Below are 16,901 nucleotides of genomic sequence, written 5' to 3' on the forward strand. Positions count from 1 at the left end.
AGTGGGGGGCGTGCAGGAGGCAGCTGATCGATCTCTCTCATCGATGTTTCTAACTCTCTTGTCCCTCTCCCTTCTTCTCTGTAAAAAATCAATAAAATATTTAAAAAAATCAATGGAAAGATATCCTCGGGTCAGGATTAACAAAAATAAGAATAATACCAGTGAAAGGTTTACAAAGTCTCAGGCCCAGGGTCAGCGACTAGGTGTTGGGTTTTGTTTGTTTGTTTTTAAATATATTTTTATTGATTTCAGAGAGGAAGAAACAGGGAGAGAGAGAGAGAGAGAAACATCAATGATGAGAGAGAATCATCCATCGGCTGCCTCCTGTACGCCCCCTACTGGGGCTCGAAACCGAAACCCGGGCTTGGGCCCTTGACTAGAATCGAACCCGGGACCCTTCAGTCTGCAGGCGGACGCTCTGTCCACTGAGCCAAACCAGCCGGGGCTAGGTGTTGGTTTTGAATTTCGTTTTGTTCCCTCTCGCAGGGATAATTCATGGTGAAGCAGCCTTTACGGAGGTCTTACCGTCAGTGTTGTTGGTAGCTCCGTCTGTGCAGTCAGACCCCCTGAGCCCAGCGGACCTAAGAACCTACTTGTCAGAGGCCTGGCAGGAACAGCAGTCTTACTGGGCTAATTGGCCTTTTCAGCTCTCCGTCGGTAAATTCTCATTAACGTGCCTTATGGGCCTCGGAGGGAGGCAGGCGCAGGGAGGCAGCCCAGTTTATGGTCAGAGGCTCCCAGTCAGGGAGCTGGAGCTTGTAGGGCTTAGCAGGAAGTAAGACATAAGTCGCCGGAGGCCAGTTGTAAGTTTTACTGCCTCCCGGTGAAGGATGCTCAGTATGCTGGGGGCAGAGGGGGGAGGGGGGTCGCTCAGGCTCCCCAGCTCCGCATCCGGAGGTGTCACTTTAATAGGCAAATCCTATGAATTTTATACCCTTAGACTTAGAATCAAACCCATACTCCTTGGTTTGCCCCCACAATCCTGTGCAGAGTGGTCTCGTCGCCTCTCTGGCCCCCATTTCCTGCCATTAACGTTACTAACTCCACTCCGGCTACACTGGCGCCCTTTTCTGTGCCATGAAAACGCCAACCCCTTTGTGCCCCAGGGCCTTTGCACTTGCTATGCCCGCTACCTAACACAGTCCCGCCGCCTCCAGTTCTTCACTGGCTCCTTGCCATCCCTCTGGGACTCGATTTATTTTATTTTTTAATACAGACAGTCCTCGGGTTACGTCGGACCCGACGTACGTCGTTTCGTGGTTACGTCGCCATCTCCCATTTATTTTTATATTAAAAAAAGTTCCGTCATTTCGACGTATGTACATATGTGCTTTATGTTTTTTATTATTAACCACAAGTAAAGGACAGGAATTGTTATCTTTCTTGTAATTTTTTTTTTTTTTACTGTTTCACTTCATTACTGCTGTGTATGTGCTCCCTGTGAGTGAGGTAGGTGCTTATGTAGGTGGGTTCCGACTTGCGGCGAAAATTACGTTAGGTCATGCCGTAGGAACAGATCTCCGACGTAACCCGAAGACCTACTGTATATCTTTATTGATTTCAGAGAGGAAGGGAGAGGGAGAGAGAGAGAGAAACCTCAGTGATGAAAGAGAATCATTGATCAGCTGCCTCCTGCAGGCCCCCTACTGGGGATCAAGCCCACAACCCGGGCATGTGCCCTTCACAGGAATCGAACCCAGAACCCTTCAGTCCGCAGGCTAACGCTCTATCCACTGAGCACACTGGCCAGGGCTGGACTCAGTTTAATTGTTACCTCCTCAAAGCCTTTGAGGACGACCCTATCTAACAGGCGTGTACTCCTACCTCTACCCCTCCATGCCATCCAGTAAAATCGCTAGCCGAGACTTCTGCTCAGCTCTTTCATAGCACTTACCTTATTCCGAAAAGGTATTATTTATTTACCTGATGATGTTCCGCTCTAGATATAAGTTCCTTGAAGGCGGGGACCTCATTGGTCTTGTTTAACACTTTAACCCTCAGAGTTTAGAATGTCTAGCTCATCAATGCTGAGTAAATATTTGGATGGTAATGCCTAACTCTCACAGTTGACATTGGGATCAAATAAACTCATAAAAATGTAAGTGCAGTTAGCATCAAATATGCATAGTTCAAGAAGTCATCTACCCCCAGTATCCAGATTTGAGACCACCCTGAGAGTCCCTAAGTCCTCAGTTTCCTTGTCTATAAAATGGGGATAGTGCCCTAGCCGGTTTGGCTCAATGGATAGAGCGTCAGCCTGCAGACTGAAAGGTCCCGGGTTCCATTCCGGTCAAGGGCACATGCCCGGGTTGTGGCCTGATCCCCAGTGGCGAGCGTGCAACAGGCAGCCCATCAATGATTCTCTCTCATCATTGATGTTTCTATCTCTCTCTCCCTCTCCCTTCCTCTCTGAAATCAATAAAAATATATTTTTTAAAAATGGGGATAGTAGTACCTACCTCCTGGCTGGGTTGAAGAAATAAGGTAACACATGGGCGCTCTTTACTGCATTGCTGCACACATGATAAATGATCAATAAAGCTTGCCAACTATGTGACCTTGGGCAATTACAACTCTTCCCTACATTTAAGTTTCCTGAGGACAGTTCCCTCCTCGCGGCGATGTCCTGAGGACTAAATGAGATAGCGCCTAAGTCAGTGGTTCTCAACCTTCCTAATGCCGCGACCCTTTAATACAGTTCCTCGTGTTGTGGTGACCCCCAATTTCATTGTTACAAATTGAACATAATTAAAGCATAGTGATTCATCACCAAAACAATATGTAATTATATATGTGTTTTCCGATGGTCTTAGGCGACCCCTGTGAAAGGGTCGTTCGACCCCCAAAGGGGTCGCGACCCACAGGTTGAGAACCGCTGGCCTAAGTAATAGGCCACCCTGTGGGAGGGCCGATGCCGGAAGGGTAGCTCGTCTCACAACTGCCCAGCAGGACTCTGTGATGATAGACATGTTCTCATCGCCACTGTCCAGTATAGTGGCCGCCGGCCACCTGTGGCTACCGAGCACTGGCCATGTGGCTAGTATGACCAAAGGACCGCATTTTAAATTTGATTTGATTTTAATTAATTTTCATGTCAACAGCCACACTTGGCTAACAGCCACTGTGTGGGACAGGGCAGAGGAAGTAGCTTGAACCTACAGAGCCGCCTGGCTGAGCATAGTGTGACTTTGTTCCGGACCCAGAGCACAAATGACTCCCCCGACAGGGTCAGTGCCATGAATTTGGAAACCCCAAAGGTCCTCTGTAATTTTTCTCCTCCCCCTTGCATCTAGTCCCCCAAGAATATTCCCCTGGCCCTAGCTGGTTTGGCTCAGTGGATAGTGCGTCGGCCTGCGGACTGAAGGGTCCCAGGTTCGATTCTAGTCAAGGGCACATGCCCAGGTTGTGGGCTCAATTCCCAGTAGGGGGCGTGCAGGAGGCAGCCCATCAATGATTCTCTCTCATCATTGATGTTTCTATCTCTTCCTCTCTCTAAAATCAATAAAAAATATATGTTTAGCACTAACTGGTTTGTCTCAGTGGATAGAGAATCGGCCTGCAGACTGAGGGGTCCCAGGTTCAATTCTGGTCAAGAGCATGTACTACCTTGGTTGGCACATCCCCAGTAGGGGATGTCCAGGAGGCAGCTGATCGATGTTTCTCTCTCATCGATGTTTCTAACTCTCTATCCCTCCTCCTTCCTCTCTGTAAAAAAATCAATAAAATATATATTTTTAAATCTATGTTTAAAATTTTTTAAAATAAAAAAGGATATCCCCCTGAATTTATCTTCCACGATATGAAAATATTTACATGTGCTAGAGATGAAACAGCTTTGAAGTAGACAGTGTTTATCCTCAAGCTCCGTAACACAGAGCCCATCAAATGCATGCACTGTCCAGTAGTGGGTGTTGTGTATCTACCCCACTGTGTGTCTGGCCGCCACTGCTGGGAATTCAAGTCAGCACCTCCCCACGCTGAAGGTAGGACAGGGGTGCCCGGGAGAGGAAGAGGGACCCTCAGACCTACCTAAAGAACGAGGGCATAACTTTCCATCTCAAGACTACAAATAACTGAATCGTCCGTCACATACGAGGGGCGTCAGTAATTTCTGGGTGAATGAATGAGCAGAGGATAGTTACCAAAAAAACAAACAAACCAGAACTTCGAATGTTGGTTTGTAGCGCATCAAAGCGACTAATGACAATTCAGAAACAGGCTGATTGAAACGAGTGCGGGAAAAGCAATAATCGTGTCTTGATGAGATCGGAATGTTGTAAACATCTGCTGTATGTTTCCGAAAAAAAGGTACTTCTATCCGGAGTCCAAAGGAAAGGATGTGAGTTTTAAGAGTTTTCCATTTTGATTTACATGAGTATTTTTCGTCCTGTAATTACAATTGTGTGTGTGTGTGTGTGTGTGTGTGTGGTTTGATCTCATTGTAGAAGTTTTCATGTGTCTTTAGGGAACAATGCTACAATTTTACTACATTGTGGGATTCTGAGCTGGGTGGAAAAACTCCAGGGCCTTACGTTAGAAGTTTTCTAAGACACCATCATTCGCCTTTTTAGTCCACAAATAATTCCTCTGAAATTGATTTCCATAGGTGTCTAATGAACTTTATTAAGCCTCATTCAAATAGGTTCATATAAAACCACATGAATGTTTCTTATAAAGCAGCATCCATGCGTCGGAATTGTGGGTAAAACTGCTTAAAAAATTCTGTCCCCACAGTAGAAACTGCTAAAACTGAATAGTCAGGTTAGGTCAGTGGGTCTCGTCTGGGGGCAGTTTCGCCCCCAGGAGCATTTGGAAATGTCTGGAGACATATTTGGTTTCCCCAGCTGGGGGAGGGAGGTGTACTGGGGTACCTGGTGGGTAGCAGCTGGGGAGGCTACTAGACTTCATGTAACGGTTGAGACAACACTCAACCAACTAAGCCACACTATGCACAGCCTCCCCCATGATTATTATTATTTTAAATATTTTTATTGATTTCAGAGAGGAAGGGAGAAGGAGAGAGAGAGAAACGTCAATGATGAGAGAGAATCATTGATGGGCTGCCTCCTGCACACCCCCTATTGGGGATGGAGCCCACAACCCGGGCATGTGCCCTGACCGGGAATTGAACGGTGACCTCCTGGTTCATAGGCCACCGCTCAACCACTGAGCCACACCAGCCAGGCACCTCCCCCATGATTAACATCCCTCACCCTGGGGCACATTTGTTACAGCGATGAACCTCCAATTGACTCTTCACAATCACCCAGCATCTATAGTTTACCTTAGAGCTCTCTCTTGGTGGTGCCCGTCCTGAAGGTTTGGATAACTGTATGATGCTGTGTATCCATCATTGTAGTATACTTGGGAGTATTTTCACTGACATTAAAGTCATTCGGTCCGCCTATTCATGGCGTGTTGGCAAGGAGGGGGGAAATCGAAATCCTCATGCATTGCCGGTGGGAATGTAAAAATGGCTCAACCCCTTTGGACAACCATTGGACCGTTTCTCAAACAGTTACACTGAGAGTGACTAGGTGTTCCAGCAATTCCACTCCAGATACTTGGGAGTATTTTCACTGACATTAAAGTCATTCGGTCCGCCTATTCATGGCGTGTTGGCAAGGAGGGGGGAAATCGAAATCCTCATGCATTGCCGGTGGGAATGTAAAAATGGCTCAACCCCTTTGGACAACCATTGGACCGTTTCTCAAACAGTTACACTGAGAGTGACTAGGTGTTCCAGCAATTCCACTCCTAAGAACATGCCCAAAAGAAATGGAGTCACGTGTCCACCATAAACTTGTACCAGGGTTTCTTCGGGGAAGGATGAAAATCAGATTGTGATGAAGGTTGCACTACCCTGTGAATGTACTAAAAATCAGTGGCATGTGTACTTTAGATGGGTGAGTTGTATGAGTGAATTACATCTCAATTTAAAGCTGGTTTTAAAAAAAGATGAAAACAAACCAAAAAGAATACCACTCTCCCTTCTCTACCACCCATTAGCATTCCCTGCCCACTCGTCATCCCGCCTACTCCCCACAATCCCTGGCAGCCACTCGTCTGCTTTCTGCCTCTATGGATTGCCCCTCCCTTTTTTAATATTTCTTTATTGATTTCAGAAAGGAAGGGAGAGGGAGAGAGAAACATCAATGATGAGAGAGAATCATTGATCAGCTGCCTCCTGCATGCCCCCTACGGGGATCGAACCTGCAACCCTGGCATGTGCCCTTGATCAGAATAGAACCCGGGACCCTTCAGTCTGCAGACTGATGCCCTATCTACTGAGCCAAACCAGTTAGGGCTGGATTGGCCTAGTCTTGACATTTCTTGTAAATGGAATCGTACAACCTCCGACTTTTTATACTTCATTTTTTGTGTACTTCTTTCTTTAGCTTAATGTTTCCAAGATCCATCCATGTGGTAGCATATCTCAGTACTTCATTCTTCCTTATTGCCTAACTAGAGGCCCGGTGCACAAATTTGTGCACAGGTGGGGGGTCCCTTGGCCTGGCCGGCGGTAGGGACCAATTGGGGCCGCAGGAGGTTGGCTGTGGGGGCGGACTGACCACCAGGGGGCAGTTCCTGCATTAAGCATCTGCTTCCTGGTGATCAGTGCACATCATAGCGACCGGTCACTCAGTTGTTCGGTCGTTCGGTCACTTAGGCTTTCATACATATATAGACTAGAGGCCCAGTGCATGGATTTCGTGCACCAATGGGGTCCCTCGTCCTGGCCTGTGCCCTCTCATAATCTGGGACCCCTCGGAGGATGTCGGACTGCCCGAGGGATGTAGTAGTTCACGAAGCGGCAGGCAGTCAGGGAGGAGCCCAAGCCCAGGCCAGACACCGCTCCACTCCAGGCCCCGCTGCGCCTGCCGCCACTGCTGCTCAGTAGCACACTGCCATGGAGGCAGGAGAGACTCGGACCACCATAGCTCCGCTCACCAGCCATGAGCCCAGCCTCTGGAGCTCATCAATCAGCTGAGCGGCACTCCCGCTGTGGGAGCACACTGACCACCAGGGGGCAGCTCCTGCGTTGAGCATCTGCCCCCTGGTGGTCAGTGCACATCATAGTGACCAGTCAAACGGTCGTTCGGTCATTCGGTCGCTGAGGCTTTTATATATATAAATGGTATCCATGGTACGGATGTCCACACTTTGTTTATCCATTTATCAACTGAAGGACCCGGGGGCGCTGTTTCCACTTTGGGGAGCAAGCGTTTGTGGGGAGAGAGGTTTTCAGTTGTCTTGGGCGCATACCCAGGAGTGAAGTTGCTGGATCCTGTGGTAACTCTGTGTTTGTGAAACTCTGCCAGACTGTTTTCCAAGCTGCCTGCACCATTTACCAGCCCTCCAGCAACTGGATTTTTCAAAAATATTTTTATTGATTTCAGAGAAAGGAAGGGAGAGAGAGATAGAAACATCGGTGATGAGAGAGAATCATTGATCGACTGCCTCCTGCACGCCCCCTACTGGGGACCGAGCCTGCAACCCGGGCATGTGCCCTTGACCAGAATCGAACCTGGGACCCTTCAGTCCACAGGCCGACACTCTGTCCACTGAGCCAAACCGGCCAGGGCAGATGTGGGGCTTTCACACACACACACACCCCGGGGCCTCCCAAACACGCACACACTCCCCAGGTTCAAGGCTCTCTTGCATCATATGGATTCTACCCAGCAGCTCTTCCCAGGAACCTAGCTGTCAGAGCCCCTGTGAGAGCGTTTTCTCTTTAATAATAGATTACGTTCTGCAGGCCTCCGTCCCCCTTTGAGGAATTCATCTTAAAAATGTATGGGAAGCTCTGTTGCTAACACCAGACTCTGTTGGCACGCACGTCTCTATTTTTTTATGTCAGCCATGTGTTTGCACACTCCGCACCCACCCACCACACACGGCACTTCTAACATGCAGCCTGCAGGCGTCCGTGCAGGCCTTGTCCAGCCCGGGTCTGTCTCTGCCAGTCACACAGTCCCGGGATGGGGCTGGGGAGCCGTCCAGCCGGTACATGTCCTCTTATCTAGCCTGGTATTCAGCCTCTGCCACATGTTGATGGGGAACAAATTCCACACGTGGGTTTCTCTTCACTCCGATCAATTCCTTTTACTTGTTCCCAGGCAGCCCCCGTGTACATTTCAGCATGGTTGCTCCCGTCACCTTAGAGATTCAGTGAAAATGTGACTCTTTAGTCCTAGCCGGCTTGGCTCAGTGGATCGAGGATCGGCCTGCGGACTGAAGGGTCCCGGGTTCGATTCCAGTCAAGGGCACGTACCTCGGTTGCAGGCTCCTCCCCAACCCGGGCCCTGGTTGGGGCACATGCAGGAGGCAACCAATCGATGTGTTTCTCTCACATTGTTATTTCTCTCTGTCTTTCCCTCTCTCCTCCCTCTAAAAATCAATGGCCTCAGGTGAGGATTAAGAAGAAAAAAAAAATGAGCACTAGCTGGTTTGTCTCAGTGGCTAGAGTGTCAGCCTGCAGACTGAAGGGTCCCAGCTTTGATTCCAGTCAAGGGCACATGCCCAGGTTGTGGGCTCGATCTCCAGTAGGAGGCGTGCAGGAGGCAGCCAAGTGATGATTCTCTCTCATCAATCACTGATGTTACTTTTAAAATATATTTATATATATATTTTTATTGATTTCAGAGAGGAAGGGAGAGGGAGAGAGATAGAAACATCAGTGATGAGAGAATCATTGATCGGCTGCCTCCTGCATGCCCTCGACTGGGGATTGGGCCCGCAACCCGGGCATGTGCCCTTGACCAGAATTGAACCCGGGACCCTTCAGTCCACAGGCCAAAGCTCTAGCCACTGAGCAAAACTGGCTAGGGCGTCACTGATGTTTCTATGTCTCCCTCCCAATCCCTTCCTCTCTGAAATCAATAAAAAAAAACATATTTTTTTTAAAAATGTGACTCTTCGCCCTTTCCATGTCCTTCATAATAACAACCCAGATGTTTCCTCCAACCCCTCATCTTGTAACAAGTCCCGATGTCTGTGGCCTGTTCTCTCCTGCAGAATGTCTGCGTGAGGTGTGCGCCGTCTCCAAGTCCTCTTTCCAGGGCCCAGTATACACGCCTGGGCCTGGCACGGCGTGGGCATGCAGTGCTCAAGGAATGCCGCCCGATGGAGGTTTTGCTCTGTACATGCCGTGTGTGTCCCACACGCCCCGAACATGCTAAGCGCACCTGTGTTCTCTTTTGCAGGCTATTGGCTGTACTCTGAACTGCAGTTGCCAAAGTTTCAAACCAGGCAAAATCAACCACCGGCAGTGTGAGCAGTGCCGACACGGATGGGTGGCCCACGGTAACTTTATTTCCCTCTAAATAACTCTTAACAGTTTTTCAGGAATGGATGGGATATCTAAGAACAGAGCGGCAGCGAGCACGCGTAAGTTACTGCTGTGTGCCGGGCAACCGCCTCAGTCACAGTGGTTCTCAACCTTCTGGCCCTTTAAATACAGTTCCTCATGTTGTGACCCAACCATAAAATTACTTTCGTGGCTACTTCATAACTGTAATGTCGCTACTGTGATGAATCGTCATGTAAATATCTGATCTGCAGGATGGTCTTAGGCGACCCCTGTGAAAGGGTCGTTCGACCGCCAAAGGGGTTGCGACCCACAGGCTGAGAACCGCTGGCCTAAGAGCTCTAGATGTGTCACCTCTTTGATAACAACTCCACATGATACGTGTTTTGTTAGCCCCATTCTAAAGGCGGGCACACTGGTGCCTCACTGCCATCATTTTGAGATGATAGAACTGGTCTGTGCCATCTAATGCAGTAGCCCTAGCCCAGATAAAATACAGACTGTTCCTTTAAATTTGAATTTCAGATAAACAAAAAATAATTTCCTAGCCCAGCTGGTGTGGCTGAGTGGTTGAGCGTCGACCCCATAAACCAGGAGGTCAGGGTTGGATTCCCAGTCAGGGCACATGCCTGGGTTGCAGGCTCCATCCCCAGTTGGGGGCATGCAGGAGGCAGCTGATCCATGATTCTCTCTCATCATGGATGTTTCTATCTCTCTCTCCCTCTCCTTTCCTCTCTGAGGTTAATCAATCAATATTTTTCTTAGTCTAGGCATATCCACTTATTTGGTGTTTATATTCAGATTTAACTGGGCATCCTGTATTTATATTTGCTGAACCTGACCCTACACTAGCCATGGGTGGCTACCAAATTCTTGAAATGTGACAAGTGTGACTGCAGAATTGAATTTCCAGTTTTCTTAAATGTTAATGAATTTCTTTTTTGTTTTGTTTTGTTTTTGTTCATCCTCACCCGAGGATGTTTTTCCATTGATTTTTAGAGAGAGTGGAAGGGGAGGGAGAGACAGAGAGAAACATCGATGTGAGAGAGACACATCGATTGGTTGCCTTCCCCATGCCCTGGCCAGGGCCAGGGTCAAGCCTGCAACCAACGTATGTGCCCTTGACCAGAATCAAACCTCGGACCCTTCAGTCTGTGGGCTGACATTCTATCCACTGAGCCAGACCGGCTAGCCCAACGTTAATGAATGTAAATCTAAATTTAAGTAGCCATATGGGGCTGATGTCTATCACATTGGACAACATAGGTTTCGGTGGTTTCTTTTTAATTATTTTTTAAAATATATTTTTATTGATTTCAGAGAGGAAGGGAGAGGGAGAGAGAGATAGAAACATCAATGATGAGAGAGATTCATGGATCGGCTGCCTCCTGTACGCCCCCCACTGGGGATCGAGCCCGCAACCCAGGCATGTGCCCTTGACCGGAATCGAACCCGGGACCCTTCAGTCAGCAGGCCGACGCTCTATCCACTGAGCCCAACCAGTGAGAGCTGGGTTTCGGTGGTTTTACTTGCCAAGTCTGTCAGCTAGGGGGTGTCAGGCCCGGGTCTGCTGGACTCCCAAACCCAGGTTCTCACCTGGTGCTTCCCGATTTCCATCCTCTGGGTTAGGCACCTGGGCCTTTGTTTTTTACCACCACCACCCCCTTTTTCTGCACTCCCCCTACTTGCGGCTCTTTTCCTCCTCAGGGATGCCACAGGAAAGGGAGAAAAGGAGAGTCTCAGGCCAGTCCACGTTATAAGTGCCTGTGAAAGCTATTAAGATAATTAATTATTTGTATAGTCTTTTTTTTTTTCACTGTTGGAACAGATCGCCGAGAGTTGGCACCAGCTTATTTCCTATGCAGTGTTTCTCTTGGGAGTAGGATCCTTAAAAACGTCATTTCTGCCCTGGCTGGTTTGGCTCAGGGGATAGAGCGGCGACCTGCAGACGGAAGGGTCCCGGGTTCGAATCCGGTCAACGGCACATGCCCGGGTGGCGGGCTCAATCCCCAGTGGGGGGCGTGCAGGAGGCAGCCGATCCATGATTCTCTCTCATCACTGATGTTTCTCTCTCTCTCTCTCCCTCTCCCTTCTTCTCTAAAATCAATGAAAATATATTTTTAAAAAATCGTTTCTTCCTTGGGTTTTCCAGCGCTCAGCAAGCTGAGGATCCCGCCCATGTATCCCACGAGCCAGGTGGAGATCGTCCAGTCCAACGTGGTGTTTGACATCAGCAGCCTCATGCTCTACGGGACCCAGGCCATCCCCGTGCGCCTGAAAATCCTCCTGGACCGGCTCTTCAGTGTGCTGAAGCAGGACGAGGTCCTGCGGATCCTGCACGCCCTGGACTGGACCCTTCAGGACTACATCCGGGGATACGTGCTGCAGGTGCGGCCAGCACGGCCACCCTCCCCCGCCAGGGTCTTCTCCCACCCACTTCCGCGTCCCTGAAGCAGCCCAGTAGCCCACGAGCGCTACAGCCATTGCGGGCATCCTTCCCTTTTGTCTTTTTTCTAGCGGCTGATTGCCCTACCCCACCTTCTGGGAGGAATCCAGGGCTTTCCTCAAGAGACTTGTGAGCCCTGGCTGGTTTGGCTCAGTGGATAGAGCTTCAGCCTGGGGACTGAAGGGTCCCAGGTTCAATTCCGGTCAAGGGCACATGCCTGGATTGTAGGCTTGATCCCCAGTAGGGGGTGTTCAGGAGGCAGCCGGTCAATGATTCTCTCTCATCATTGATGTTTCTATCTCTCTCTCCCTTTCCCTTCCTCTCTGAAATCAATAAAAATATATATTAAGCCGAAACCGGTTTGGCTCAGTGGATAGAGCGTCGTCCTGCGGACTGAGGGGTCCCGGGTTCGGTTCCGGTCAAGGGCATGTACCTGGGTTGCGGGCACATCCCCGTGGGAGATGTGCAGGAGGCGGCTGATCGATGTTTCTCTCTCATCGATGTTTTTTTTTAAAAATATATATATATATATTTTTTAAAAGATACCTGTGAAACTCAGATGTGGGAGTGTTACCTGGTCCTCTGACTTGGGTTTCACTGGGCAGCTCTTCCACAGTAAACCACTGGCCCCGCCTTGGACACTTCTTTCTTTTTTAATCCTCACCCAAGGATATTTTTCCATATTTTCCCAGGATGTTTAGAGAGAGTGGAAGAGAGAGGGGAAGACAGAGAGAAACATCGATGTGAGAGAAACACATCGATTGGTTGCCTCCTGCACGTGCCCTGACCAGGGCCCAGGTCGGGGAGGATCCTGCAACCGAGGTACATGCCCTTGATCGGAACCGAACGCGGGACCCTTTGGTCCTCAGGCTGATGCTCTATCCACTGAGTCAAACCGGCTGGGGCTCCACTTCTTTTATTATCTGCAAACTACCTGTTGACATAGATGCTGTCCGCGTGAAATTTTACTGAGGTTTTGGGGGTGAGAAAGCGAACTTACCTTGCAGAACCGCAAGCAAACAATTCCGGTCCCTGTTCTCTAAAGCGTCTGCACCCCATGCTGATGTTCCCTCCTAGAATGGGTCGTCTTGTGAGGTTTCTGTGTTCTTGCTGGTTTTTATTCTCTGCACCCGCCCCCCATTCTCTTTCTGCCTCCTCACATTTTGTCTCTGTCTCTCCATGAAGGAGAGATGGAAGGCATATTTCTCTGTGCCTTTCATGCCTTCTCTCTTCTCTTTATGTGGCAGAGTAGTTTTTGTTTGTTTTAATCCTCACCTGAGGATATGTGATTTCAGAGAGAGAGAGGAAAGGAGAGAGAGAGAGAGAGAGAGAGAGAGAGAGAGAGAGAGAGAGAGAGAAACATTGATCAGTTGCCTCCCGTACTCACCCCCACCCGGAATCAAACCCCGCAACCTGGAACTGAACCGGGAATTGAACCTTCAACCTTCTGGTGTGTGGACTGGTGCTCCAACCAACCGAATCACCCAGCCAGGGCTCCGCAAAGTGGTTTTACCTCCCTTTCTGTAACAAGCTATGGGGGCAGGTTTCCTGTTTCACATCTAGAGGCGAAGGATGTATTTCCTCATATAAATGAGATCATTTCTATGAAACAGATGCAGCTTTCTGATTTTTTTTCTTGCCACTATACTGGGAAATAGTATCAGCCAACTTTGGTAAAAATTTCAGTGAAATGGAGGTATGAATTTATTTCCAAGACACGCGTCCTTGTTGGTCTTACTCAGAGAAAACTGTGTCACTAAAATGAACACTAATAACCAGTTACTAGACCAGTGGTTCCCAATGTGGGCACACACCCCACAGGGAGGCAATTCGAGAATGAGTTCTTAACAGTGAACTTTTTGCATTTCTTACGGTCCTAGGGCCCTCATAGACAGTCTATAAATGTACGTTGTGACATGTTTATGCATTTCAGTTCTCTGTTACGTTTTGAAACTGTATTTGCTATTTTTTCATATCATTTTATGTTATTACTATTCTTTTTAACAATTTCCTAGTGATTTCTTCCTCAGTCCTTCCCCTGTCCTTTTGTTCTTTTATTTCTCTCTCTCATGGATGCCATGTTCTTTGGAAGCTTGTTTAGACCAAGTTCATGGCCTTTGAGGCTTCCTCCATGTGAATAGGGAGCTCACTTTTTGAATAATAAGAATTATATGTCCCGGGGGGGAGGGTCATTAGGATTTTATTTATTTTTTAAATATATTTTTATTGATTTCAGAGAGAAAGGTAGAGGGAGAGAGATAGAAACATCAATGATGAGAGAGAATCATCCATCGGCTGCCTCCTGCAGGCCCCCTACCAGGGATTGAGACTGCAACCCAGGCATGTGCCCTTGACCGGAATCGAACCTGGGACCCTTCAGTCCACAGGCCGATGCTCTATCCACTGAGCCAAACCAGCTAGGGCGGGCACCAGGATGTTAGAGATGCTTAGGTGGGGCGTGGCCAACAAAAGGTTGGGAACCCCTGACCTAGACCCTCTCCCAGTAATCTTACGACCTAGACCAGTGATGGCGAACCTTTTGAGCTCGGCGTGTCAGCATTTTGAAAAACCCTAACTTAACTCTGGTGCCGTGTCACATATAGAAATTTTTTGATATTTGCAACCATAGTAAAACAAAGACTTATATTTTTGATATCTATTTTATATATTTAAATGCCATTTAACAAAGAAAAATCAACCAAAAAAATGAGTTCGCGTGTCACCTCTGACACGCGTGTCATAGGTTCGCCATCACTGACCAAGACCCTTTTCCAGGGATCTTATGAAGTATGTAGAATATCCCCTTTTTCCGTCGAAAAACCAGAGGCTCCGAGTGGCTTCTAAATCTTGCGGGAGTCACTCAACTCCTATGCAGCAGACCCCGGATTCGAACCCCCATTTTTCTGAGTCTAAAGGCCATGATCTTCCTCTGGAAGCACACGTGTTCACCTCGAGAGCAGGCCCCCGCAGGTCGGAAACCACCTTTTATGCAGAGTAGCATTACCATCTTACATTATGACAGAGATCAATATTTAATGATCCTAATAATCTTGCTTTCCCTCGTGTTGGGATTAAAAATATGGAATCAATTACCTTGAACCTCTAGTGCATGAAAAATGTATGATGTTACATTCCTCGCCATCTTCGGAACGCTCCCATGCACTGTGAAAAAATCTCAGTAGGCCATCAAGTACATGTTCTGTGATAAAATATTTATTGCAGTTTTGGGAAAAGTTAGGCCTTGCTAGAGTTTGAACGATCTCCAACACGCCGGTGTAATTACAGCTGCGCTTTGTGAACACGGGCCGTAGATCAATACGGGTTCATTTGTTTTCTGATGGTAGTTGCTTGGGCAGATTATTAAAATGCAGTGAATAAATACCCGAGCGATATGGAGGTCTGGTTGCTCCATCTAGAGTCTTGAGATAAAGAAGTTACTATTGTTGCCCTGGCCAGTGTGGCTTAGCAGTTAGAGCAGTGATGGCGAATCTATGACACGCGTGTCAGAGGTGACACGCGAACTCATTTTTGGGGTTGATTTTTCTTTGTTAAATGGCATTTAAATATATAAAATAAATATCAAAAATATAAGTATTGCTGAAACCGGTTTGGCTCAGTGGATAGAGCGTCGGCCTGCGGACTGAAGGGTCCCAGGTTCGATTCTGGTCAAGGGCATGTACCTTGGTTGCGGGCACATCCCCAGTGGGGGGCGTGCAGGAGGCGGCTGATCGGTGTTTCTCTCTCATCGATGTTTCTAACTTTCTATCCCTCTCCCTTCCTCTCTTTATATATATATATATGTCTTTGTTTTACTATGGTTGCAAAGATCAAAAAATTTCTATATGTGACACGGCTCCAGAGTTAAGTTAGGGTTTTTCAAAATGCTGACACGCCGAGCTCAAAAGGTTCGCCATCACTGAGTTAGAGCGTTGGCCCCCCAGACCAGAGGGTTGCCAGTTCAATTCCCGGTCAAGGGCACCTACTTGGGTTGCAGGTTTGATCCCCGGCCTCCGTCGGGGTACATGTGGGAGGCAACCAATCGATGTGTCTCTCTCACATTGATCTCCCTCCTCTCTTTCTCTCTCTCCCTTCCCGCCCCCTTCCCTTCCACTCGCTCTTAAAATCAATGGAAAAAATATCCTCTGCTGAGAACAAACAAAAAACAAAAAGGAGTTACTATTTTTCAAAAGATACATTGTTGGTTTTTATCCTCGAGTAAGGATATGTTTATTGATTTTAAAGCAAGAGGGAGGGAGGGAGAAAGAGAAGCATGGGTATGAGAGAGAAACATTCTATACACACCCCAACTGGGGATGGAACCCACAACCTTTGATGTATAGAGCGACCCTCCAGCCACCTGAGCCACCCGGGCAGGGCAAAATATATGTATTTTAATTTTTGTGGCGAAGATTATTATGCCTAATGCAAGATGACCAATAAGATGGAAACTAATCACCAAATTTCCCTGAGGCTTGAGCACAATTATTTTATGTCTCTTTGGGACTGCCACTTACATTTGTACAGTATATTTTCTTTCTTTTAAAAAAAATACATTTTTATTGATTTGAGAGAGGAAGAGAGGAGGAGAGATAGAATCAATGATGAGAGAGAATCATTGATCGGCTGCTTCCTGCACGCCCCCCTACTGGGGCCCGAGCCCGCAACCCAGGCATGTGCCCTTGACCGGAATCGAACCCGGGAACCTTCAGTCCGCAGGCCGAGACTCTATCCACTGAGCCAAACCGGCTAGGGCTACAGTATATTTTCTGCACAGTTTCTGGCCTAAGAGAGTGGCGTGAGTGGGGGCTGAACCAGCCCCGGGCTCACCCTGAGAGGGTGTCATTTTCAAATGTGCACAGAGGTGCCCTCTGGTCTGGGTGCCAGAGGAGGCCCTGACCACCCTGCTCCTTTCTTAGCGGAAACTGACCGCCCTTTTCGTTTCCGGTCGGGGTGTAGGACGCGTCGGGGAAGGTGCTGGACCACTGGAGCATCATGACCAGCGAGGAGGAGGTGGCCACCTTGCAGCAGTTCCTGCGTTTCGGGGAGACCAAGTCCATCGTGGAGCTCATGGCCGTGCAGGAGAAGGACGAGCCGGCCGCCGCCGCCCCGCCCTCGGCGGCCAACGTGGACATCAGGGCTTTC

The 16,901-nt window shown here is 48.3% G+C and overlaps 1 protein-coding gene across 1 annotated transcript in view; it reads left to right on the forward strand.

Annotated features, from left to right (window-relative positions):
• Positions 1–16,901, forward strand: part of BNC1 (basonuclin 1) — a 41,907-nt gene that overhangs the window by 11,490 nt on the left and 13,516 nt on the right. The window contains exons 3-5 of the mRNA XM_014549584.1: positions 9,210–9,309; positions 11,466–11,701; positions 16,716–16,895. Coding sequence (XP_014405070.1) covers positions 9,210–9,309; positions 11,466–11,701; positions 16,716–16,895 — 516 coding nt within the window. The remainder of the gene's footprint in view (positions 1–9,209; positions 9,310–11,465; positions 11,702–16,715; positions 16,896–16,901) is intronic.

Source organism: Myotis brandtii, unplaced genomic scaffold, assembly GCF_000412655.1.
Source record: "Myotis brandtii unplaced genomic scaffold, ASM41265v1 scaffold561, whole genome shotgun sequence".
NCBI lineage: Eukaryota > Metazoa > Chordata > Mammalia > Chiroptera > Vespertilionidae > Myotis > Myotis brandtii.